Raw genomic sequence first — 24,685 nt, 5'->3', positions numbered from 1 at the left:
ATCTGGGGGTGCAGAGGGCACAGGATGGAAAAGTAGCCAGCAAAGATGATAGAGCAGCCTACAACAATTAAATGACCAACTTTTTTTTTTAATGCTTGTCCCAGATGGATAGCTCCCAGCTGATCCACTGTCGGGAGCTTGTGGCACATCACCTTTCTACTCTGCAGTCTTCCCTGCCTCTAAATTCCGTTTATGTCTACCGTCCCCTCAAGCACACCCTGGTGCCCTGTGACAAAGGAGTGTTCCGATTACATTCCTCCTCTGTCCCAGGCCCAGATTTCTCCAAGGACAACAGCAAACCAGAAGTGCCAGTCAGAGGTCCAGCAGCCTTCTATCATCATCTCCCAGCTGCCAGCGGGTACAAGCATGCCTCTGCTAAACGCAAAGTAGAGGAAATGGAAGTGGATGACTTCTATGATGGAATCAAACGGCTCTATAATGAAGATAATGCTACAGAAAATGTGGGTTCTGTGTGTGGCACAGATTTATCAAGGCAAGAGGGACATGTTTCCCCTTGTCCACCTTTGCAGCCTGTGTCTGTCATGTAGTTTCAGGTTTTACCTTTAAGTGCAAACTGGGGTATACTACTCTGGGAACAGGAACGTGGAAAACCAGGGCAGGCTATATATATAAAGGTGTATACCTAATCAGGCTGATTTGAGTGAGCCAGGAAGAAAAAAAATATATATTGTGGTTAATTAAAATCCAACATTATTTAAGCACTTAAAGACCAAAAAAGTATAAAATTGAAAAGATCCAACAATTTTAAGTAAAAAATATCTTTGTAGTATTTGTCAGTTTCACTGTTTATTCTGCTTAAATGTTGCTCCCATGTCAAAAATTTACATTCAGTGTTTCTTTTCAAAGTTGCAGAATTCATAGCTAGCAAGCCCTATCCCCAGTGTCAGGACTTAATTTTCCCCTTGCTTTTGCTTGCTTTTTTATTGATACTTAATGAATTTTATGCATGTTGATGTGTAGCCTGACTTCCACTGAGGAGGAAATCCTCAAAATTATTTTTTAGCAATTTAGCAAACAAATTATTTCAGCTTGACAGTTATGTGTAATCTATGATTCAAATTCAAATTTACTTCAAAATTGCCCCATGTAAATCAGAAGTGGTAATAGAAAAAGGACTCAAATTACCATGTTGATGTTTGTGTTTGTCTCATTTCCATTTCTAGGATCTGGAAACAAAATTATTATTATTGATTATCTTAAACTAAAGCTTAAAGGTGGCATGTAATTAGGACACTGTTAGATTTGTTGAAAGCATTTTTGGCATTTGCATAAGAAATTTGTGATAAATATGTCCAGGTGCTCACCAAAGAAAAATGTAGTAACTAAAATTTATATATTTTTTTGGTAACTGATCAACTCTTTTTCACTTTATAATCAGTAGGAGAGACCATTTAGATGTTGGGGCAGCTCTATTATTTGGGTCTGTAATGTGTAATAACTAAGTTCAGTACCCTAGTTTTATGTTGTTAAGCTATTAGTATTTTCTCGATAAAAGTTATTCTTTCTTGTCTCAAAGCCCCTACCTATATTTCTCTTAATGACTTCTGGAATCTGAGCTCCCTGTGCAGTCTGAACAAGGTATTGCAGTCAAAACCAACCATGTACTGATGATAAAAGCCTCTGGTAGCAATAAACGTTGTCCTTAACTCTGTTGTATCTCTTTTTTTCTGCTTGTGAAGAGGTGCAAGTTCCCGATTGCTTAGGCATTGTTATCTAAACTGAAAAATAATTAAAATACTAAGAATATGCTTTACAGAAAATAAAACATGAAGGAAATGGTATTTAAATATGAAGGGTGTAGGTTTTTGACAAAGAATTTTTCTTTTATGTTATTTTTTCACTGGTGGACTGTGGACCTTCCAAACAGTAAATTCTTATCTTAATGGAACTCTTTGTGAGGGCAGACACAGATACACATCTAGATATATGGCATTTTAATCTATTTGTTCCAGTTTAGCAGTGGAAGAGTATTCTCAGGTCAACATCCGACTTTCTTGAAATTTTTGTGGTAGGGTTACTCCCTACCTGCTTAAGACTTTACAGTCCAGTCAGAGGGAAAGCTTGTACTTTACATGCAACTAAAGTGAGGAGAGGGAAGAAGGGTGAAGATAGCAAGAGAACGGCTTTGTAGATGTGCATTAAAATATCCCACTTTTCCTACTTTTCCTATGGTTCTCTTTCTTAATTCTCCTTAATTGTGAGAGCTTCAAGAAGTTTACAAACACATATTCACCATTTCTGTAGAGTAAATGGCACTTAAATTCCCTCCACCTCCACTTAACAGATGAGTAACATTTTTGTTATGTAAAAAGCTAGTGATAAAATTGAGTCTAGATTCAGAATATTTTATTTGTAGTTCAGTAGCCATATTGAACAGAAGTTAGAGTGACAGGAAGAATTTAACTACTTGATCTTGAGGTTTCCTAATCTTATTAAAAAACTGCTAGTAAATCCGTTTGGAACATAGTATTGTTTTCATGGGTAGCTGAAGTGGGATGGTTGGGCTGATAGCTGTTAAGCCTCAAAGCTTATTTAACCAATTAAATTACAGTGCTTTGGAGACCAGATCTTTCTGAGCACTTTCCCATAAACCTGGCCTCTTGGAGAATTTTGCCTGCAGGGTCTGAATTAATGGATTGAGACAAAAAGTACAATATTCTTGAAAAGTGGAATTTTCATTAACATTCCTGCTGTTAAATTAGATCCTGTTATACCCAAAATTATTCTCAGTAGCCTGTCCCAAGTTACCTGACTTAAATCTAGGCATCACATCATAAATTGTTCTAAGATTTGGAAACGACCTTTATGGATCATAATTGTCTGGTGCCTCCTGGTGGTTAGAAAACCCAACATTTCATGAAATCTACACAGGCAATGGAATAAACTTGATGGGCATATTACTCTCATCCTCCGTTCAGCAGAAAAAGTGAATGTGCATGCTCTATCTCTTGAAGATCAGACTGGGAGAGGCTAAATGTGTATTTCACTCTCTCTGCAAGAATGGAATGAGGTTGGTTTTCTGTGGAGAACTCTACAGGTGGTATCTTAATTTAGTGTGGAGGGGGAGACAAGGGGAAGTCTTCCCAAATGTCAAATATAATAGATTTATCAGAAATGTTCCTGAAACTACGCCTTTGGCTCTGAAGGAAGCTAGAATGTAGCTCTTCACTCAGCCAAGCTGATGTGAGAATCGGCCTCCATTCCTACTTTTGAGGGAATTAAGACATTGGTATCCGCCCCCCACCCAAAGAAATACTTCTTTTGTTATTAGAACCAACGTGTATGTGTCTTCTGTACACTCTGCATACCTGTATTTTTAAGCTATTTACTGTGAATTCCTGGAACAAAGTTGTGCTTGAGCATTACTGTCCAAAGCAGCACAGTGGTCTTTTACTTAAAATGTGATTAAGTGCTCTGGCTGGTGTGGCTCAGTAGATTGAATGCCAGCCTGTGAACCAGAGGGTCGCCGGTTTGATTCCCAGTCAGGGAACATCTGGGTTGCAGGCCAGGCCCCAAGTAGGGGGCATGCAAGAGGCAACCACACATTGGTGTTTCCCTCTCTCCTTCCTTTCCCCTCTCTCTAAAAAAAATCTTTTTAAAAAATGTGTGATTAAGTCACTGATACTTGGCCAACATGGTGGCAGCCTATAATCATCCTTCAGGCAGTTTGTACATTTTTAACTGGGAAGGGAAGATAACCATGCCAGGTGTTCTCACAACCATCCTTGGATACAGCATGCCTGATGTACACTGACAATTGGCGGGTTAGAGAGTTGTCCAATGCCATATAGCTAAGACTTTCCAGCAAGGTTCAAATTCTGACTCTCCCCAAACCTGTAGTCTTTACATTTGATATCATGAAGTTTTGTCTAACATGTAATCGTTACTTCTAAAGCCTTCAAAAATCTTGAAATGAGCCTTTAAACTATGTTAATAGAATGTTTCCCACACCTGTTACTGTTACAAGCTTTGACCACTAGATGGTGCTTCCAGGAAAAGGAAACATCTTTTAAGTTTCTGGGAGAATCATTTGTTTGGACTTCCTGTTTGGGAATGAGTGAACACACTTGTTGCGAGGCAATATTCAACATTATTTGCAGTTACAAGTTCATGTCACAGCACAGGAGGTCTATACACGTGGTGATGAGGGAAAATGAAGATCTGCTATGATATGGGGTGATGGTGGCTTGACATGTCTTATACCAAAAGAAAAAAAAAAGTTATACAGATTAAACCTTTGCTTTCAGTTTGAGTTGGGTTTGACCAATCATTAGATCAAAAAATGAAGTGCAGGATTTTGTAGCACAGTTTACATCAAGGAACTGAAACAAAAGCTTTCCCTCACTATATTGAGGTTAGTAGTTTTTGTGACCTACTAAGACCCAGGTGTAGGACAGAAACATACTCTTCCTTTTGACATCTCTGGATTATTGAAAAGGTGTAGTAAGAGGTGACTAAGAATGACTTTACTGGATAGGGAAATTTGAGAAGAGCTCACAATTCTAGTTTTTTAGCTCCCAGGAACTGAGTCAAGGATGAAATGAGAACCTCTCCCTTTCTCTTGACTCTCCAACTGTCAAGAGCAGACAAAATGCCAGAATTGTAGACCGTATTGTGTTACACAACAGTGGGGGAGTAGAAGAGCATAGACCTAGTGCACTGGTTTCTCATTTATCAGAAAGCTTAGTTTATTGGGCAAGAGGACAATGCAGAATGAAGGGGCGACTTCAAACAAGCAACCACTGAAAAGCAATGAGGGAAGGGTGCTTTTGCTCTTCAGACTACAATCACTCCTGCAGTTCAGCATAGAAAGGGCTTACCTTTGTAGTCGAGAAGTTTGCTTACAGAATAGAAGTGCCACTCATAGTTTCTGACTATATCCTCAGCAACATAGGCCTGGTGCTGTATATAGAATATAAAGTGTGTGGTAAGAGGGAGGGTGTGGGAAAGGTGGATGGTTGGATATGAATAAAGGGCAAGGAGTTAGAACTACAGCTCCAGAGGTCTAAAAACATTGTGCAGAATGTGTGGTTGAGCCAAGCTCTTTATGGAATGTTCTGCATCCTTCCCCCATTCACACTTATTTTGTGGGACAGGGACCAACCTTGTTATAAAATAGCCTCTAGCCTCCTCTGATCTATCAAGATGCCATAATTTTGAAGGGGAAGTTTTCACAGTGAACTGAAATGGTATTCAACTTACAGCACTGCAAGTATGTAACTGCTTTTGAGCCAGATGTAAAATCGTTTGTGCTGCACCTGGGTGTTCCATTGGCAACTAAAAGATCTCACTTATAGAAAGCTACTTGTTGGAAAGGGAGGTGAGTGGATACCTAGACTCATACTTAATCTTCAAATGAACACATTTCTATCCCTTCACCAGTAGTGGAGGTGCCAGTGCCTGCTAGATTGTTCTGAAAGTCAGGTGGTATCAATCACAAGGACTAAATATTGTGGTCTTAAGAATTCAAGTATCAGGATATTCAAAGCGAGCCATACCCTGTGGTCTCTAGGCAGGAAGATGACAAGTCATTTGCAAAACTGAAAGGCTTTGTGTAGAAATGTTATTAGTTTTTCAGATACTGGAACTGTTTACCCATAAGTTGGGCCAAAAGTAGGGGAAAATCCCCCAAAAACTAAACTAAGAAGAAAGTTCATTTGATAGGTACAGTTGATGGGAAAGTTTGGCCAACTTATTAGGAAGATGAGCTAATTTTATCCACCCCACCTCAGCACATACTAATTCAGAAAATCAGATCTCTCTTGTGTAAGTACTGTGGCCATCTCAAGCAGACTGTCTAGACTACATGTGTAACAACAATACGGCAGAGTCTGTATCTGAAATCAAGTAATATTTTTCAAGAGCTTGAGTGGAAAATAAAAAGCTTATTGACTGATACCAGTGGAAATAGGTTCAGATGGCTCAATTCTTGCTTTTCTTGTCTAGAGTGGAATAAGTGATTTTTTATTATTGAAGATGATTAGCCCTGGATGGTTTCATAGTCAGCCAGACCTTGAAAACCTATGAGTGTTATCAGCACTTGAGAAAAGGAACCTGTTGAAGTAAAATGCCAGATCAAGAGATGACAATTCATTTGACCAGTGGTATGTGTTTGTGACCAGCTTTCCCTACATGACTGCCAGCCTACTTAGAGCTTGCTCCCCGCTCCCATTAAAATTATTACCATTATACTTCCTTTAACCTGGGCACTAAATTAAGGGAAAGAAGGAATAGGAACAACAGAATACACATTTCTCTATGTTAAATAACCATGCCTAATTTGATTTTTAAATATTGTTCAGAAAACATCTATAACCCAATGCAGAATTTGTTTTTAAAATGAGTTCTTGCGTAAAGATATTAAAATATTTAAAATAAGGAATAAGTTTTGTACTTAATGACTGCAGCAGTTTCACAACATAATGTTTAATATATAATTGGTATGTTAATTTGTCATGTTCTGGTGTCAGGTAGGGAGTGGGCACCCACCCATCCACCCCCTCCAACTACTGGTCACTAGCAATTTCTCTCCTTACAGATTATCCTGGAGGGGACGACTCTTGACCCATAACTCCATCATTTAATCTAAGTAAAGACAGACTCTTGCCAGCATGCTCATCCAATTGCCCTAACTTCTTTCCAAGAATTGGATGGTTCGAGAGGCAGGGACTGTTCCTTTATTTCACCTTTCAACAGAAGCCTACATTACCATTCTTAAATACAGAGGACACTCCAAAGGATCTGCATCACATGCAGCAGATGCCGCCAGGAGTGTTTTTGTGGTCTACCTAATATGGGACTGAAAAACTGATGGAAATAAGCAAGAACTGTCGACAAGTAATAAAAGGCAGCTTCAAATGTATGCTGATGCTCCAACATACAAATAAATTTGAAAACTGTCCCTTGACTATAAAAACTGCCCCGAAGAAGTGACTGCTAATAAAGCAATCTAGCCTGTCACAAATGGGATGAGAAATCAGAGACTCGACTGGCAGAGCTGTGTGCGTGTGTAGATATGGGTGTAAGTCCCTGCGGATATTTTTTTCAGACATAGAAACCCACCTGGGTAATTCGGAGAAGACTGGATTCTGATCTGCTGCTAATGACGCTGCTGTCTGGGACAGGATATGTATTTGTTCAGGGTTCATTTCCCATGGTCCAAAACCCAACTCTGGACACAAGGTAAAGCTGAGCTTCACAATAAATAAAAAGGCGAGATGGACCAGAAAGTTATTTCAAGGTACCTTTAAATATAAATTGAGTCCCAGAGGCAGAAAAGTCATCTACCCAGTACTGGCACATTTTAAACATGATTAAGATTTGTAAGTCAAAACCTCAGTGACAGTAAAGGGTTTTTTTGTTCTTGTTGATGTGTCTTGAGATGAAAACATTTTAAACAGAATTCTGTGAGTTCACTCAAATTTCGCCTTGAGCTTAAAAATGGCTTAATTTTGATACCAAAACTTAAGTTTGAATAACCAATACATAAAACAGAATTGGCTAACTGGAAGTCCCCCCCCCCCAAAGCAGAACCCCAAATCAAAACAACTTATGTAAGGGATGCAGGTAACAGAAAAAGAGTCAAATAAAGCAACAGTGGTTCCTGAATTTAAGGAAGGATGCCCACTTCTCTCTCTCAAGAGGCAGATGGTCAGCTGAAAAATAAAAACATTGTATCAATAGAACACGCCAAAAAAAAAAAAAGATGCAGCATCTCTGTTCATGCAATACCAAATGTTTAAGAAAAAAAACCCAAACTCCAACAAAACAACCCATAAAACTAACAAAAGGAAGGAAAATGTTGCCCAGATTTTATGACCTGATTGATGGTTGTGAGTCCTGATGGGGTTGTTCAGAATGTCATTCATGGGCAGAGAGGTCTGGAGTTAACATGAGATCAAGTTTGTGAACCCTGAAGGTGATGGCCACCTCGGATTAGGGTACGTGCTGTCTTCAGTCCGTGAGCTCCTGGGTAGCAGCTTCAAGAACATGACAGCTAAGCAAGAGGATCCCCGCACATGGCTACCTTGGGTCTTGGCCCCAGTTCTCTCTTTTACTCAATTTCTTTTTCAGTATAACTGTTTTTGGTAGTGACAAGTCACTTTAGTAACCACTGTGGGCAGTGGTTTGTAAACAGACATTGACAAATACAAACAGCAGTGAAATATTTGAGCCAGACTTTAAAAGAAAAGGAGGCGATGGTGGAAATGAGGTAACTCTTCCCCAACACGTGTGAACAGACAGCTCCTGCTCTTCTAATGCTCTATGTCCATTAGGAGAGAGTAGGGCTTGTCAACAGGATGGTTACATAAAGAAGAAGCTACAGAAGAGAAAAAAGAAAGGTTCAGATTCAAATGTAATCCTTTAGCTTATAATAAAGAGCTCCTCTCTAACGAACTGTGAAAGAACAGCAGCGTGGCAGTTAACGGGATGACTTCCTCTGAGCACGGGTTTGAGCATCAGCAGCGGCGTTGGCAGCAAAGGCAAGGGAAGAAAAGGATGCCTCAGCTGGGTCCAGGGGCAGTGGGGTTCCAGGGACACTCCTCGGGACAGGAGGGTATGGGAATGGGGGAGAAAGGTGGCAGAGATGGTATGTGAAGCACAGGACACCACGTGTTATCTGGGAGAAATCCTAGCCCAGAGGGTAGCATTTGAAGTCCACCAGACAAGGCAGGAAAGCATGAGACTCTCCCCTATTTCTTTTATCCAATATAATTAGCATGGGTACATATGCATATCAAAGAGGGACTAAAAGAACTCACAAAAGGGCACACAATGTTTGGGTAAAAAATATATTTCCCCCCACTTATGTCTTGGCACTAGTGAATTATGCATAGATTACCTGTCCATCAGTCTCCTACCTTAACAGACCCCAAATTACTGAACATGTTTGCTAAGTGATACTTTCATACTTGAAAAAAATGATATGCTTTGCATCAGTACAATTATTTTAGTTTTTTAAGAAAAGACAAGTCTAACATGCAGCTTACATATATGACAATTTTGCATTAACACAAAGTAGATTACACAACAGTTTTAGAAACACATTGGTTATTTTCAAACAGCAAAATGACAGTGATCTACAGCTACAGTTTAAGGCATATCAGCATATTTTAAAATTAAGAAATAGACAAAGTTCTAATGCTGTTCACAGCTTAATTTTCAATTTATTAAAAAAAAATTGCCTTCATACCTACATACAATCTAGACTTTGTAGGTCATTTCCACTAAAGAGTCATCACATATGTATTCTGTCAATGGAACCAAGACTTGACAATTTCAAACACTTGCAAATGGAAGAGTGAAGGGGTCTGAATGGACGTTCTGGTTGGACCACACGGAGACAGTACGGCATGGGTTGGTGACAGCCGGAAACCTGACTGAACGGTTTGTATGTGAAACACTTACGGATATGTCAAGCAAGTGAGGAAACCAAGTCGATTTGTTTGAGGTGCACAAGATATGAAGAATAAGTTATTTTTATTGCTGGTGAGATTACAAAGCAGAGAAGGAAGATAAGTAACCTGTGCCCAGCTTTATGTTAAATGTACCCCTGGCTAAGATGCCCTTTCTGGACAAAACCGTGACCCGCTAATAAAGAGCCCAAGTTGGAAAACGTAACTTCTGAACTTCCAATAAATTCTCATAAATGTCTCTCCATCATACCCTTCTGCACGTACACCTATTACATGTATTTTAAGTCCAGGAGAAGCAAAAAGTGGGCCACTATGGTTGAACAAAAGATTTTTAGAGCTGTCTGGCTTTTAAAAAAAAGGTGATCACTGCTGGCAGTCAGCACAAGGACAAGGCCACTGAAGCAAGATCACAAAAAATGAAGCGGTCACAGGGGTAGCCTAGCATAAACATCTTTTCTTCTCCATTTTCTCCATTCCTCATTCCAGCTTTATTTGCATAGTCAGAACCAAAGACCCTCTGTAGTATCCAGTGACACTCACGATACTGTGTATATGACACAGACTGGGACCAGTGATTTCTGACTTCCATACTGATATCAAGGAAATGCTGAATTTATGTGTTTCTTGTGGAAAGGATATAAATGTATAAATGTGGCCACTTTAAATATATTTAGTTTTTCTTTTTAAACCAAAAGATACTCAAACCATTACCTCCCTACCCCATTCTAAAAAGAAAAAAAAATCCATCTATCCCATATGTTTCTCTTATTTTAAAGTCAGAAAAATCTCAAAGGTTTCTTACTACCGTACTTACATGCAAAGGCGAAAGCACATCCAATTAGATTTGAGGGTATCATTTATTCCGTGCAGAGCCAAGGACTACTGTGAAAAAAGGCACAGATACAGAAAGGAAAGAAGGACAGCAATAACAAACTAAACAGGGCCGGGAGCAGGGGGAGAAAAAAGTTCAGAAGCAACGCATTAAAATAAAAAGCTCTCTAGTCTACATCTTTCTTTTGACTTTTTATTCCCTGACTCTCCATCTGATTTATTTTACTGTGAAAAAACTTCATGGGAAAAAAATGAATCAATAATCTTGGAATCAAAGTCAGCTGGATGCCTTTCACAGTTAGGCTCACTTTAAAGAGGTTTTAGTGATACATTAAAAATGATTTTAAGTGATGCATTTTTAGAATGTACAAAGCACAAAAATGGTCACATGAGCGGCGGTGGAAACGGCACACAACAAAAGCATTCAAGTTCTGTCTGGTGCGAGCGTACGAGCAAATTCAGCCCACGGTTAGACTCAGCATGCCATCTAATATTTGGCTGCTCCACAGCTGGCATCACACTAGAATCATTAAAAACACGAAAGCAAAAATAAAACCCTTGGCCCGATCCCTGTCAAACCTGTCTCTCCACCACCATTGCTGCTCCTAGCGTGCAGTTTCTGACCCAGCTCAGTCTGGGCTTCAATGAAACTGACTTCTTACTTTGCCTACTTAAGCCCAAATCAGTTCATGGGAGACCATCCCTTCTTTGCCCTAACAGTATGGTTGAGGACCAAGAGAAGGAAAAGATAATTTTTATGGATTGGAATCAACTAGAGGCTCACTAATTTTTTTTAAAAGTGTGTCTGTGTGTCAAGAGAAGTACAGGGTATTCTGTCCTATTCACTTTATATATGCGTAATGAGTCCAGAAGGAAACGGCAGAATAAAGTATCAGGCTTATAAAAAATGTTATTCTTTTTTTTTTTTAAGATTTTATTTATTTATTTTATTTTTAGGGAGGGAAGGGAGAGAGAGAGAGAGAGAGAGAGAGAGAGAGAGAGAGAGAGAGAGAGAGAGAGAGAGAGAGAGAGAGAGAAACATCAATGTGTGGTTGCTGGGGGTTATGGCCTGCAACCCACGAATGTACCCTGGCTGGGAATCGAACCTGGGACACTTTGGTTCCCAGCCCGCGCTCAAAAAAATGTTATTCTTTCAAGTAAGAAACAGGAGACGATAGAGGCAGAGGGACAGCTAGTAGGATCTTGTTATCAGAGGGGAAAAAATTCAAGAAGATGAAAGGATAAGCCTTATAAAGGAACAGTACAGAAAAGGGATTACATATGCCCTTTGCCACACAAAGTTGGGGTGACGGGCCATGAACGTAAAGAGGAGGCGAGTGAGCTGGCTGCGAGGAGAAAGGTGAGGAAGTTCCTTCACCACAGCTGGATTTGAAAGGCCAGCTGTTCTATTTTTTTTCTTCCCTTTCTTGCCAAATACCAAAAGGACACCATGCAAAGGAGCCTGGATGTGAAGCTGAATTTCTCCTTTCTGTGACTTGGGTTTGTGTGGTACTGCTTCCCATTCCTACTTGAAACTGACAAGGTCCCCTCAAATCTGCACTGCAGGTGACACATCATTTACAACACATTGTTTTGAAGGATCTCTGAAAATTTTATTCTCATGATTATTGAAAAATGTTACTGGAAGCACCGACATCCTGGCATCGGTCGTTAGGTCCTCCCTCTCAGCCCACCGAGAGTGAGTCCTGGTGTGTCCGGGAAAGCGTGCTAACTGTAAGAAGTGAGGAGTGTGTGCAGAGCCCGTCACCCCTCGCAGACTCCTCTGCCAAGCAATGCTGTGTTACCCAGCTTTTGAGACTGCTGATTACAAAACTATGACTGTGTTTGCTTTTTTCAGTTGAACCTGGATCCTCTCTCAGATATTATAGTTTTATTACAGTTCGACTCAGCCAGAATTTGAGAGACAGGGGTTCAGACGCATTTGTAAAGCCATAAGCAGACAGCCAGTCTGAAGAGACTCACAACCCAGACCAAATAATATTATAATAATGAGCAGTCCATGCAAGTTTAAAAGTCATATGAAGCTTACCCACTTGTCTGCCTATGTGCAAAGCTATCTTGGGTTTGGGTAGGTGAGGAGAAGAAACAGTGAGTTCAGGACCTTTGCCACCAATAATTAGGAAAAGTGAGTTGTCATGGCTATTCAGGTTTATAGTTCAGCTGCTGAGGTGGTGAGTTTTCCTGTCAGATGTACATGGAGCAATTTACCCTCCTTCCCTCAGTCCAAAGCAACACACAAGTAACAGGCATGCTTCCTGCTGCCACTCAGAACAGGCATGAAAGGCAAATCATTTCCTTCCCAGAAACAAAGTTCAGCTGCATAGAGCTTTTGCTGTTATTCCCTTGTTATTGGTGTCTGGGGAAAGGTAAAAAAATAAAAATAAAAAATAAAAAAGGACACAGATGGCAGAGATACAATATTACTGCAAAAGCAGGTGAATGCGGGACCATCCTTGGCTTGCCAGGCTTTATGTGAAGCTTGCACTGCAAGTTAAAAAACAAAACAAAAAAGTTAGAAATAATAATAAATAAAAAGGAAAGGAAAATTAGGAGCGCCAGCACCAGCATTCGGTGATGGTGAATGCTCATGCAATGATTATGGAATTGACAGAAATCAAAACCAAAAATTTGAGTAAGCTATTCTACTTGACAAGCAAAAGCAACATTTTAATACTGAATTAAAGACCACATGGTTAGTTTCCACTTGCACGTAATTTCGAATTCACAAGTAACTTCTTGAAACCGCTACATGTTCTAGTGGACATTTATTGCTTTTTCATTTTCTCCAATTACACAAAACCATTATCTATTAGGTTAGATTTGGGCATCATATCTGTACTGAATAGTAGTTGCATCTTCCATTTCTGAGCTGAAGTAAGAGAATAAATGTGCTGTAATGACTTTGAACAATTAACTTGGAGCTCGGAATACGGTGGGTGGAGGACATGCTATTAATCTACTTAGGAAGGAAAAAAGGGACAATCATTACGTGGGTTCGGTGACAGCCACACCAGGAGCCACCCGCTCTCGTAGGTCCAAAGTGCCGCCCAGTCCTAGACCCGCATGTCTAACCAGGCAAGTCCAAAACATGCAACTTCGCTCCTTAGCAAGAATCAATTAAAAACAATAACAACAACAAAAAAGATGAATGGATGATTTGTGTAAGCTCTAGTTATCAGATGCCCGGTACAGTTTTAACATGATGCATTTTAAAACTTTTTTTTGGGATGGATGTATCTTAACCAGCAAATGCCTGCCAGCAATGGTGCAAAGCTTTCAGGAAAGAGGAACACTGTCCACTGAACAACTTACCCACGGGCAGTCCCACCACTGCGGTGCAGCCGCAGACGAGGGAAGCACCTCGGTGGTTAGAGAAGGCAGGAGGTGGGGTCCAGCTAATGGCAGTGCCAGGGTTAGTTCTACTTTGTCTGTAATCTTAGGAAATGTTATATGATCTCATGCCACTACAGGTCAAGGAGAGGTATAAAGCCTTACCTATGTTAAAAAGGGAGCATGTCATTAAAATAGAAAACACAGAATTTAGAACTACTAGAAAAACTAAGTTAGGCTCTGAGGTGGACACCCAGCCGGTGGATAAATAAGCATCTTTTCATGTTTCTCCCTGGAACAAAGCCAGCTCCTAAGTGGCATGTATGGCGACTCCAGCATCAACTGTGGCTGCCTGAGGAGGGGAGAGTCTCCCATTTATTTTCAAAGTGTGGCTCTGGTTGCCCTGGTTACTGTCTTTCCATGGTCCTCTCTAACCGAAACTCTCCACTGGCAAGAAGGGGCGTGGTGCTTTTTCTATTTGATTTTTTTTTTTTTTACTTTCACACTTCAGGACTCCAACCGGCAGTTTAACTGTTCAAATGGTAACATGCAGAAAAGGGTAGGAACCCAGAAGTTACCAAAAAATACATGCCATTGTCAGGCACAAAGCCTGGTGACTATTGTGCACCAAATTAAGTCTAATTCCATTAATAATAAATGAGAACATATAAATAAGGCTGAAATATAACTCACACTTACTTCACATAACTTGAAAAGCATGACACATTGCTAAGGTCCAAGGCTGGGAAGAAAAATCACCCAAAATGTTCCACAAGGCAAGGCAACACCTCCCTACACTGGCAGGTCTGGTACTAGACACACTTTTTTAATGGAGGCACAATACTGATCAGCTCTTGGCATTTTTATTGCTTAAAGGCACATCCAGTATACATGAAATATCCTTAGAACACTGCTGGTCTTTTATAAACATTTTTGGTTCTAAAATATACCTTTATGTACGTTAGTGCTTCAGGATGAGAAAACCTCACTTTGGGTTTCCTAAGCTATGAGTCAGCAGCTTTTTCTGTTTCATTCATTCATGCCGTAGATGTACACACACACACACACACACACACACACTACACCTATTTTTATCTTGGGTTAGTTTGGATGAACAAGGGTATGATGCCAAAAGGCTTTAGGCTTGTCTTCGCCACAAGAGGCGTTGTTCCTCCGAGTCTCTGGGTGGGGAATGTCAGCCCGAGTGCTGGGCTCTGTGGTGTGCGCAGCTGCGAAGCGCTTCCTTGAACCAGGTTGTAAGCTAAGCAACTGCTGCTCTCAGAACTCCATCTAACACAACGAAATGCTCGGCCCCTGGAGTCTTTTCAGCACTTGGGTCTGTACCAGCCCCATTAAAATGACACCTCACCTACACCAACTACTTTCTATTGCTTAGAAAATGTGCTTGCTCCTTGGCTCTCTTGACATATTTTCTGCTGTCTCAGAGCTTGTAGAGTTTGTAAAGTGTAATTTAACACTCTCCATGTGCCACTGCAGCAGTGTATTTTGATTTCTACCACAGGCAACGTAACCAGATTCCTCTGGGGTGAGCCTGCTTGCTCACCGAGACTGAGCAAACAATCCCAATGGCAGGTCTCAGTTACCGTGCAGACTCAGCCCTGTCTTCTATACATGTGTTTTCAAATGTGCCTTGGCCTGCTCGAGTACCAGCATTTTTACTGGTTACTTTTGCCAGCTTTTCCCCCAGGATGTTAGCACCTCAGGATGACGAGAAGGATCCTGAGCACGGTCTGAGCTGTTGTAGGCTGCCCTTGGAGCACGCCCAGGCCGCGTGAGGAGAGTGTGCACAGGCTGGCCATCCCGCCGCCACACAGCTTTCCCCTCAAGGCATCTGCCTAACCACTGTGCTTCCTGTCACATGGATATCAACAGTCACAAAACTGCACCCTCTGGTGTTCAAGGTGATTTGACAGACAGCTTCAAATCACCAGAGAACGTCAAGGGAGGCCCGGATCTCCCACTGGATTCAGGCAGCTGTCGTTGGAGTACCATAGGAGGGGGCCCCCACGAGAGCAGAATCTGACCCTTTGGCACCTTACATCAAAGCCATATTTAAAAGTGGTTTGCATGTGTGGGTATGGGCGTGTCTTCAGGGCTGTGGGGGGTGTCCTAACTGGATGGGACTGCAAGCCCATTTTCACAATAAAACAGTTCATCTTGCTGAGTTTAGAGGAAAACTAGTGGCCGCTAGCAGTTCTTCCAAATCTTTCCTCTGGGGAACAACAACTGGTTTGTCAAGCCTTACAATGCAGAATAGAAAAATAATTTTAACAACCATAATTTTAGGATGTTCTTTACCAGGAGTCATCAGGATTGCCTCCACAGAGTAATGTACAGAAATAAACCATCTTCTCAAAAGTCCTAGTGTTGGTGCAGAAGACGCTACTGGGGACGAAAGGTTACTCCAGTCCTGACTGCCTGACCTTGTGGTCAAGTTTTATAAGTTAATGTTTGTGTACCCTTTAGAAATACTTTAAAAACCTTTACCGTCTTCCCTGCACTGTAGAGAAAATACTTGCTTTTATCTTTCTGGTAGCAGACCAGTTTCCAGTCTGCAAATGGGAGAAGTGGAGACATGCAAGAGGAATCAATTGTTAGAGGCCCCAGTACATGGGGTGACACCTGCTTACTTTTTCTTATCCTTGTCTTTCTTGGTTTGCTGGGCCCCAGACTGCTGGGCCTGGGTCTGTAGCAACTGAGCAGCTGCTTTCTTCTTCTGGAAATTGTTCACCTCCTCCTCCAGCTCCTTCTTCTTGTCTTCCACTTTCTTCTTCTCTTCTTGGTGTGTCCGCTTTAGGAGGTCAAACTTCTCGTGGAGCTGGGGAGGAAAAGAAGAGAACGGGCGTGGTGAAGGGAATGAAGAGTTTCTCAGTACGAGGTTATCTGGATCTGATCAAACACAGGCTGCACCGTGGGACTGCACGCGCTTTAACCACAGGGGTGAGCAGCGAGCGTCTGGAGCTCCAGAAGGGCCAAGCCGGGAAGGGAAAAGCATCCCCTGGAGCCCTGCTCTCTTTTGACACCTGGACCCTGTGGAGCTAAAGGGAACCCCTGCACGCCTTTTCTGATAATAAAATATATTTCATTGTAAAAAGCATAAAGAAGAAAATAAAAATTGTCCATGTCCGAGATAAGAAATTTGTCCATGTGGTAAGAGTTGTTCTTTATATAATGTATACCATGCATTTACTTAGAGACATATACAGTGACTACAGATGAGTATGTTGAGAAATTTCTGGCTCTTGACAAATTGAATTTCAAAAATTACCACAATGCAGAAACAAAAACTGAAAGGGAGAAAGGAAAATATTCTTGCTAGGTAATTCTGGATTTTTACCTAGCATCCACTTGGTACTTAAAGACAACTGCAAATAAGGCTCAATTTTCCTTTCTCTGGAGCAAAACTGTTGATTGCTTTCTATTTAAATAATCTCTAAGTTTCAGTTATCTTTATGAAGATAAGTTAAAAAGGGATGGTGAGAAAATTATTTAGACCATATCATTTGTAAATGTATTGAGTTATAGGTCAAGCACTCGAAATACTCATTGTCATCAGAGGCAAGCCTATTACACACTCTCTCTCTGAATGGGATGAGTGTTACAGCAGAAATCCATGCGAACTTCTAGGAAGCAGTTCACTGGGCCCGGGCATCAGGAATGTGAGGGAGTCGAAGGGGAGCTGGAGGAGAGAGTGAGGCCCACAAAGGGGCGTGAGCACAGGCACAGCGTACAGAGACCATCCCCTGTCAGTGCTGACGGGCCACCCACTGTTCAGCTCACTGAGTTAAGTGGCTGATAGACTGAGACAATAATCATAGTCCCAGAATCTGAAATCTCACATTTCAGACTTGTATACTGAGGAAACAGAGAGGTGCAAAGAAAATGGGGCCAGGTCTGGAGACCTAAGATCTCATTTCAGTTTCAGCTGTGCTAATGAGGTATATGACTGCATGAATTGCTTAACCTCTGTGACTCTCAGTTTTATCATCTGTAAAGTGGGGGAGAAGAATATCTGATCTACTTTTCTCGCTAGGTTAGCATGCCATGCGTGTGATAAAATGTATGTCAAAGGCACTTAGAACAGCATGAAGTCTCATAAAATGTGAAGTATTAATAAAACACCTTGCTTATTTCTCTCCCTTGATAAAGGACAGATGCCTTACCTCTTTCTCTGCCTCTTTAAGTTCAGCTTCTTTTTCCTTCACTCTCATAACAAACATTTGTCTCATTTCTTCTTCTTTCTTCTGAAGTTCTCCCAGAAATTCATTCCTTTTTGCTTCATATGTCTCCTGAAGGCTATGCAAAAGTCACAAAGACAGTGTCATTGAAACTGCATATGAAATTTCTGTTCATAGACTTTCTACCCACTTTCTTCCAAAAAGTAGACAAGGCTGCCACTTACCCTTTTAAAGGCACATAAAACGGCACTGTCTTCTTTTTAGTTACGTGGTGATCAGAAAGAAAGTGCACCAAGAACCAGAGCTGACTCAATAAGCACAGTGCAGCACGAACGGGCCGTGTCTACTGGCCACGTTTTACTGTACACATATGCATACAGGGAAAGGTGGGCTGGGCTGGCTGATATTTTCTGGATCAGCACACCAGGTAGACACCAAAGACATGATAAAGAGTTTTAGAAGATGGAAGTGGTGTCGTGTGGGGACAGAAATGTAGAGGTACTAGAGCCAGACAGATCATTTTGGATTCTGGCCACAGTGACTTACTGACTGATCTGGGCAAGGGCACAGCCTCTGAGCCTCAACGCTCCCTGTTGTGGATACAACAGCACTTACCTTCCAGGGATATGATCGTGGGAATTCAATAGGGCATCGTGACTAAAGCATTCAGTGCTTAACAAATGTGACCCTCTCCCCACTCATCTCCCTCCAGTCTCCAGTTTAGAAAACGGACTCAGTAACCCATCTAAAGAGACAATAGTATATCTAAAGATGTTCCACAAAGGTGCTACTTTTAACATTGTATTACCACATATAAATAGAACAGAGAGGAGTTTTATTTTTATTTTAAATCCCATCCTCCTCCTGACTGTCTACAGAATTTAGAGCCCAATATTTTAAATCGAATGCCATGAATCAGCTTTATCCCTAAGTCAGAACCAACATATTTACAGAAATATTACCTTTGGTAACACAACTTAAGAAAATATATACCCACGCCCATACAAACAGAAACATTTGGTGACATTTTTATAAGGTGCTATTGCTATCTCTCCCTTGCAGTCCCCTAAAACAAGAGTTGTCACAGTAACATGAGCCTGCTGAATTATCCACTTTTACCCATGGACCAAATTCATCCAGAGTGCTGACTCCACACTGGACAGCACCTCTGGATAACCCCAGGCACCACGGAGAGCCACCTGGGCATTCACAGTTGTCCTTTAGAAAAAGAAAAGGGATATTCAGGTGGTGGGAGTGCTTGTGCATGTAGACAAAGAACTAAACAATTAGCCCTGGCTGGTGTGGCCCAGTGGAATAAATGCTGGCTTGCGAAGCAAAGGGTCACTGGATCAATTCCAAGTCAGGGCACAGGCCTGGGTTGCGGGCCAGGTCCCCAGTCGGGGGTGCACAAGAGGCAACCACACATTGATGTTTCTCTCCTTCTTTCTCCCTCCCTTCCCTTCTCTCTGAAAATGAACAGATGAAATCTTAAACAATAAAGAACTAAATAATTAGAAAACATCTTAACTAGGATTGTTTCTACCTCTACAATCAATGCTTTTATTGGCTAATTAAAAGCAGGTTCTGCTCTCAAGAGTATCAACACTATCAGTTAATGAGGAATCCTGTGTTTTGAGTTTCCAGAGGTATATTCAGCTTCCACGTTATTTTATGAGACTGAAACAAGTTTAGCCAACATTAATGTTGGTTAATATTAATGGCAATATTTGGACTTGAAATTTTAAGATATACAGCCACAGAGATATAGAAATGTATCAATAATAGAACAAAGTAATTCATGAATTTGATTTTGTTAGCTTCTGATAAACCCTTGATCACCATTATTTTGGGTCAGAATTGCCAAAGGCAAAAAATGGATTGTCCCTGCTATGGAATTGGGGGGGGATGATTTTAGGATAATAAATACATCTTGTCTGCTTTCTCACAAGCAGTGGGACACTGTTTAGAGAAATGCTACCAAGAAACACCACCCAAAATATGTTTCAGAGATCACTAGTTGAAGGGATCTTAGAGGGGTTTGCAAGTCCAAAGAATAAAGGAAGACGCTCTGTGTGATCTCCCTTTAGGATAGACGGTGTGCAGGGCTCCCAAACCCAGCAGCACACCAGGGGCGCCTGGGCATGTTTTATTGGGCTTTCGTACACAGTGCCCCACTCCGCTCCTGGAGATGCCGATTCAGGACGTCAGGTTAAGGTAAACTAATCTGTTATTTTTAAACGCTCCCCAAATAATTTGATGTAACCAGTTTGCCATCCATTGCTTATTTTAAATGCTCCGAAAAGCCTTTCAGTAAAGAACCTATTTAAGTTGATTGACTTAGAACTCCCCAGAGATGTTTCATCAGGGAAACTTTAAAGAAGTAATCCACGGTGCCCTGGCTGGGCAGCTCAGCTGGCTGGAGCGTCAGCCCGTACACTGAACAGTTGGGGGTTTGATTCCCATCAGGACACACACCTAGGCTGTGCGTCTGATCTCTGGTCAGGGTGTGTATGGGAGGCAATTCTTTTTCTCTCTTCCCCTCTAAAATCAGTAAACACATCCTCAGATAACCCACAGAGAGAATGTGCTTTGGACACTGCTACCCAGAATACTGAGAACGCTCCCGATGACTCTGCCTCACTTAGTCCCAGCCACAACCTACCTTGTGCTCCAGTTTCTAGAGATACATTTTCACACTGTGGGTCATGACCCAATCAAGAGTCTTAACCAATATGTTAAAAAGGAAAAGTTTGAGAGAATAGGACAGAAAATACCAGAGTGAAGTACAAACAATAAGGGCAAATATTACTTCATGAGATGTGTACACTTGGATCCTAACATAGAACAGGTTTTACAGTAGAGGGTGTGCCTTAAATTGCAAAGCCGTGTCCTAAAGAAAGACCAAGGAGCAGTGCTGCTGCTGGCCAGGTGGCCTCGGCCAAAGTCCAGTAGCGGTTTGACATCCTGGGCTGGAACAGGAAAAATGGGCTCAATTAATGCGACTCATTAGGTCACTGTAACCTAAGAAGTCTGGCATTGGAAATGATCAGCAACATATAAGAAAGACATCATAAAACCTCATTCCAAGGAGTCACAACTATAGTAAGTGATTTAGAAATGACTCAGAACCACAGCATACACAGAATAAATATTCCCCAGGATCCTCTGCCCATTGAAATGTCCATGAGGTAGCAGAATCCCTTCCCGATGCCTCCAGTCAGTGAAATCCGGTCCAGAAGGGACTGGTTCTACACTATCCATGCATAGACATCTAAAGCGATGGTATCCTTTGCAATTTTTAGCTCTTCCAACTTAACTTTTAATTGCAGTTATAAACACTCTTTCTAAGTGAGAAATTTTTCATAAGGTTTTAGGCCGGTTTGAAACTAGGATTTTTCCTTCTTGTTTTCCTCCTGCTAGCCCTTGGTTGAGGCAGGTTTTGTTCATGGAAGTCAAGGGAAGTGAGAATGAATACAGACGCTTTGGTTCATCCTTCGTTCTAACAATTTACACAGCACAATTCCCTCTGAACATGCCAGAGTCTCCTGGAACCACCTAGTGGGGGGCATGCCAGGGTGTAACACACCACCTTTGTTTATGGAGCAGTTTATACGTGGGAATTCATGAATCCTCACAACGGCCCAGTGAGGTCCGTGTTATCACCTTCCACGTCAGAGATGGAGAGATCTGGACACGGAGTATTTAGCGACCTGTTCAGTTCACACAATGAGGAAGCAACAGAGCAGGAGCTGCACCCAGGCCACTGGCTCCGAGGGGAGCTCTGCCCACTGCGCAGCACTGCTCGGTCGCCGAGCCGAGGCCTGCACACTCTTAACAACGACAACAACAATGACAACAACAACAAACATGTCTCAGGGCCCGAGAACTTTGTGATCTCTCGAAGGAAGGGTGGTCACGGCGCACGTTCTGTGACCTGACAGGCGGAGTCGAGGAGAAGGGGTATTCTGAGGTGAGGAAGGAGTGGTGCAGACAGGCACTGCTGGGCACAGGGCAGTGGCATCGCAGGAGGAAAGCAGGGACAAGACCGGTCCCCACTTGCGTCCTGCATCCCTTCCCTCTACTCCAAACGCCAGCCAGAAAGGGGCAGGGGGGCCGTGGGTCGGGGGGCTGGCAGGAGCTCGGCTTGGGTTGCTACCTGGCCCGTCATACAGACAGTGCTTTTACTAGAACTGACTGTGTCCTGGTCTGCCCCACTCCTTATTTTACAGAGGAGGACACTGAGACCCAGACAGGTTGAGGAGCTGAGTACAGTAGGGTCAAGACTTGAACCCAGACTTCTCACTCTTCGCACAAGCTCTTAGGCCCTGCCTGCGTGCCTAGATCTGGAGGAGGGAGAGGGCCAAAGGAGTTCGAGTTTATCCCAGTTTTTTTGTTCCCTCTCTATGCATGGGAAAAAAAAACCTTCATGAAAAAATAAAGACAGCCTCTCCCACACAAAATCCATTTTTCACCAGGTTCAGAAACCACAGAGCAGGCCTGATTTTATAGGGAATCTTTTTTGGTTGATGCATTTCAAGGTCCAGTTAGCTAAACTTGCTGGCATGAAAAGGCATTTTCTACCTTGACTCAGAAAGTGACCTTTCAGGTGGCTGAAGAACGCCAGTGTTACAAGCCTCCAGCGTGGGACTAAAGGATGCAAACTAGGCCAGAAGTCACCTTCTGCTGGGGTCTCCATCTGTTGCGGCCAACGTTCGCGCACAGGCTCACTGCAGTCTACTGAGGTGCTGCATCAGGAGACCAGCACAGACTTGACCAAACCACCTCAGTAGCAATTCAAGAAAATAAACCCCCTGCCACCCCAATGGAGGCTTGGATCCCAGAGGGCAGAGTCTGCCACACCACCCGCAGGCCTGCCTCTGGCGCCATGCCAACCAGCCCCCAGGTAGCAGAGTGTGAGTTGCAGGGCTCGCCACAAAGGAGGAGGAAAACAGTCTTTCCCAGGACCTGTGGCCACCTGTCGGTGGAGACCCAGAGCCCAGACACGCCTCACATCTATACTGAAAAACTGCAAAGGCTCAGTGCGGACAAAGCAATGCCCTCCTGCGAGCCTGGCCTGACTACCCACCTTCTACTGATGTTTCATCAAGCCAGGTACCCTGCCCTGGCAGACCCCCCAGGCCCCCACTGGGCTCTGGCATGGCCTGGGCCTTTGCTAAGCCTCTAATTCTACAGTGATTTCAATAGTTTCCCCTTCACATTTTGCCTCTTCATAGCCATCCATCAATGACGAGGGAAAATCCATAAGGTATTTTCTGCAAGTTATCCCCTGTCCTAGCCATGTGTTATTAGAATTGTATATTGAGCCACTCAAACCTAGTAGAACACTTCTAAAAGAGCCAGTCTTGGGAAGTCAAACTTATTTGGCAAAAATGAATGAGGCAAACTGTAGGGAGCAGCCACACCTTTGTAACTGCCTGGGCCAGGCTCTGGGCCTCTCTGATGAAGAACACTCGTTCAAAACTCACCCACTTCCTACTCGTAGGACCCTGGGAACGTTGCTTACACGTTCAGTTCCTCAGTTTCCTCATCTGCAAACTGAGGATGAGAATGACATCAACTGCACTGACAGTTGAGATAACGCAAACAAAGTGGTTGTCAGAGGGACCTGGCAAACATGATGCTACGTGAGATAAGCCAGTCAGAGAAAGACAAATACCGTATGATTTCACTCCTATGTGGAGTCTAATGAACAAACTGAACAAGGAGAATGGGGAACACGGGGTGACAGCTCTGGTGGGGGTTGGGGGGAGGTTACTGGGCAGAGGGATTGAGCGAACAGGAAAAAGGACTCATGAACATGAACGACAGTGTGATGATTGCGGCGGGGGGAGGCAGGTATAAAGGGACTAAATGGTGATGGAAAAAATACAATGAAAAAATGAAAAATAAAGTGGTTATCACAATGCCCAGCAATATATGCGTTTAACCTACCCCTAGTAGGTGCTTCCCTCCTGATATTTCAATCCAACAAGCAATTCTATGATGCACTACAAAACACAGACTGTCTTAGAAACACACAACTGCCATGTGGCCTCCTACCTGAAGGGCTTGCTGTCAGGGTCAGTGTCCTTGAACCCCATCTCCTCGAGCTTACAGCGCCGATACAATTCATAATGGCGAGTGTGGGTCTGTTCCCGCAAATCTTCCATGTTCACGCGGATCAGCATCTCCCGAAGTTTCACAAAATCACAATGGTTTTCATTCTCAACTGTAAGAGATGGGGGAGAGGGGAAATGGGGGCGGTGAGGCTGCTATCAGCAATAATATCACTGAAATTGGAAGTGATGTTTCCAACATGTTACCAATGCTCCTGAAATCTCTGAGGACTCAAAGCCACCTTAAGATCCCTTACTAGATTGACCTTACTCCCCCACTGAAGGCAAGATTTCCGACATGGACCATAGTATTGAGGACAGGAGTGACTGCCCAGTGCCTGCTCAGCACAGGGCACTGTGGAGAGAGACATACAAATGATGCCTTTACTCTTCATAATAATTCTGCCAAGTAGGCACTGTGACTCTTGCTTTGCAGATACGGAAGCATGGCTTTGCTCGGTTAGAGGAAGCAGAATCTGAATTCAAACACTGTGATGTCTGGCTTCAAAGACAGGCCTGTTTCTACCACTCCATGCTGTCTGGAGCTGTACAAGGCTTTTTTTCCATAACATCTTCTTTAATCTGATCAATGCTATGAAGAATATTTTCTTATAGAGACATTGGTAAACTTTGTAAGAATTGTAATTTTCCTAGGATTTCAAAGGTATCTCTTTCTTTCCTCACAGATTTATGGCCTTTATTCAGAACAGAGCAGCAGACGACTCACATATCTCAAACCAATGAAGGAGCT

At 42.4% G+C, this 24,685-nt stretch overlaps 2 protein-coding genes across 11 annotated transcripts in view; one reads left to right on the top strand and one right to left on the bottom strand.

Annotated features, from left to right (window-relative positions):
* Nucleotides 1-1,667, top strand: part of CCNI (cyclin I) — a 31,275-nt gene extending 29,608 nt beyond the window's left edge. For both annotated transcript variants that reach the window (XM_045857772.1, XM_045857771.1), the window contains exon 7: nucleotides 105-1,667. In XM_045857772.1, coding sequence (XP_045713728.1) covers nucleotides 105-548 — 444 coding nt within the window. In that variant the 3' untranslated portion in view covers nucleotides 549-1,667. The remainder of the gene's footprint in view (nucleotides 1-104) is intronic.
* A 5,584-nt stretch (nucleotides 1,668-7,251) lies between these two features.
* The window catches only part of SEPTIN11 (septin 11), an 88,251-nt gene continuing 70,817 nt past the window's right edge, over nucleotides 7,252-24,685 (bottom strand). For 2 of the 9 annotated variants that reach the window (XM_045857761.1, XM_045857770.1), the window contains 4 exons: nucleotides 23,879-24,047; nucleotides 17,804-17,936; nucleotides 16,271-16,458; nucleotides 8,800-10,319 (listed from right to left, as the gene is read on the bottom strand). In XM_045857761.1, the coding sequence (XP_045713717.1) occupies nucleotides 10,295-10,319; nucleotides 16,271-16,458; nucleotides 17,804-17,936; nucleotides 23,879-24,047 (515 nt within the window). In that variant the 3' untranslated portion in view covers nucleotides 8,800-10,294. The other 7 variants (XM_045857763.1, XM_045857766.1, XM_045857762.1 and 4 more) reach the window with 7 other exon arrangements.

Source organism: Phyllostomus hastatus, unplaced genomic scaffold, assembly GCF_019186645.2.
Source record: "Phyllostomus hastatus isolate PE091 unplaced genomic scaffold, TTU_PhHast_1.1 phas_scaffold_1674, whole genome shotgun sequence".
Lineage (NCBI taxonomy): Eukaryota > Metazoa > Chordata > Mammalia > Chiroptera > Phyllostomidae > Phyllostomus > Phyllostomus hastatus.
The sequence above is the reverse complement of the archived record's forward strand: the minus strand, read 5'-3'. Positions and strand labels throughout refer to the sequence as shown.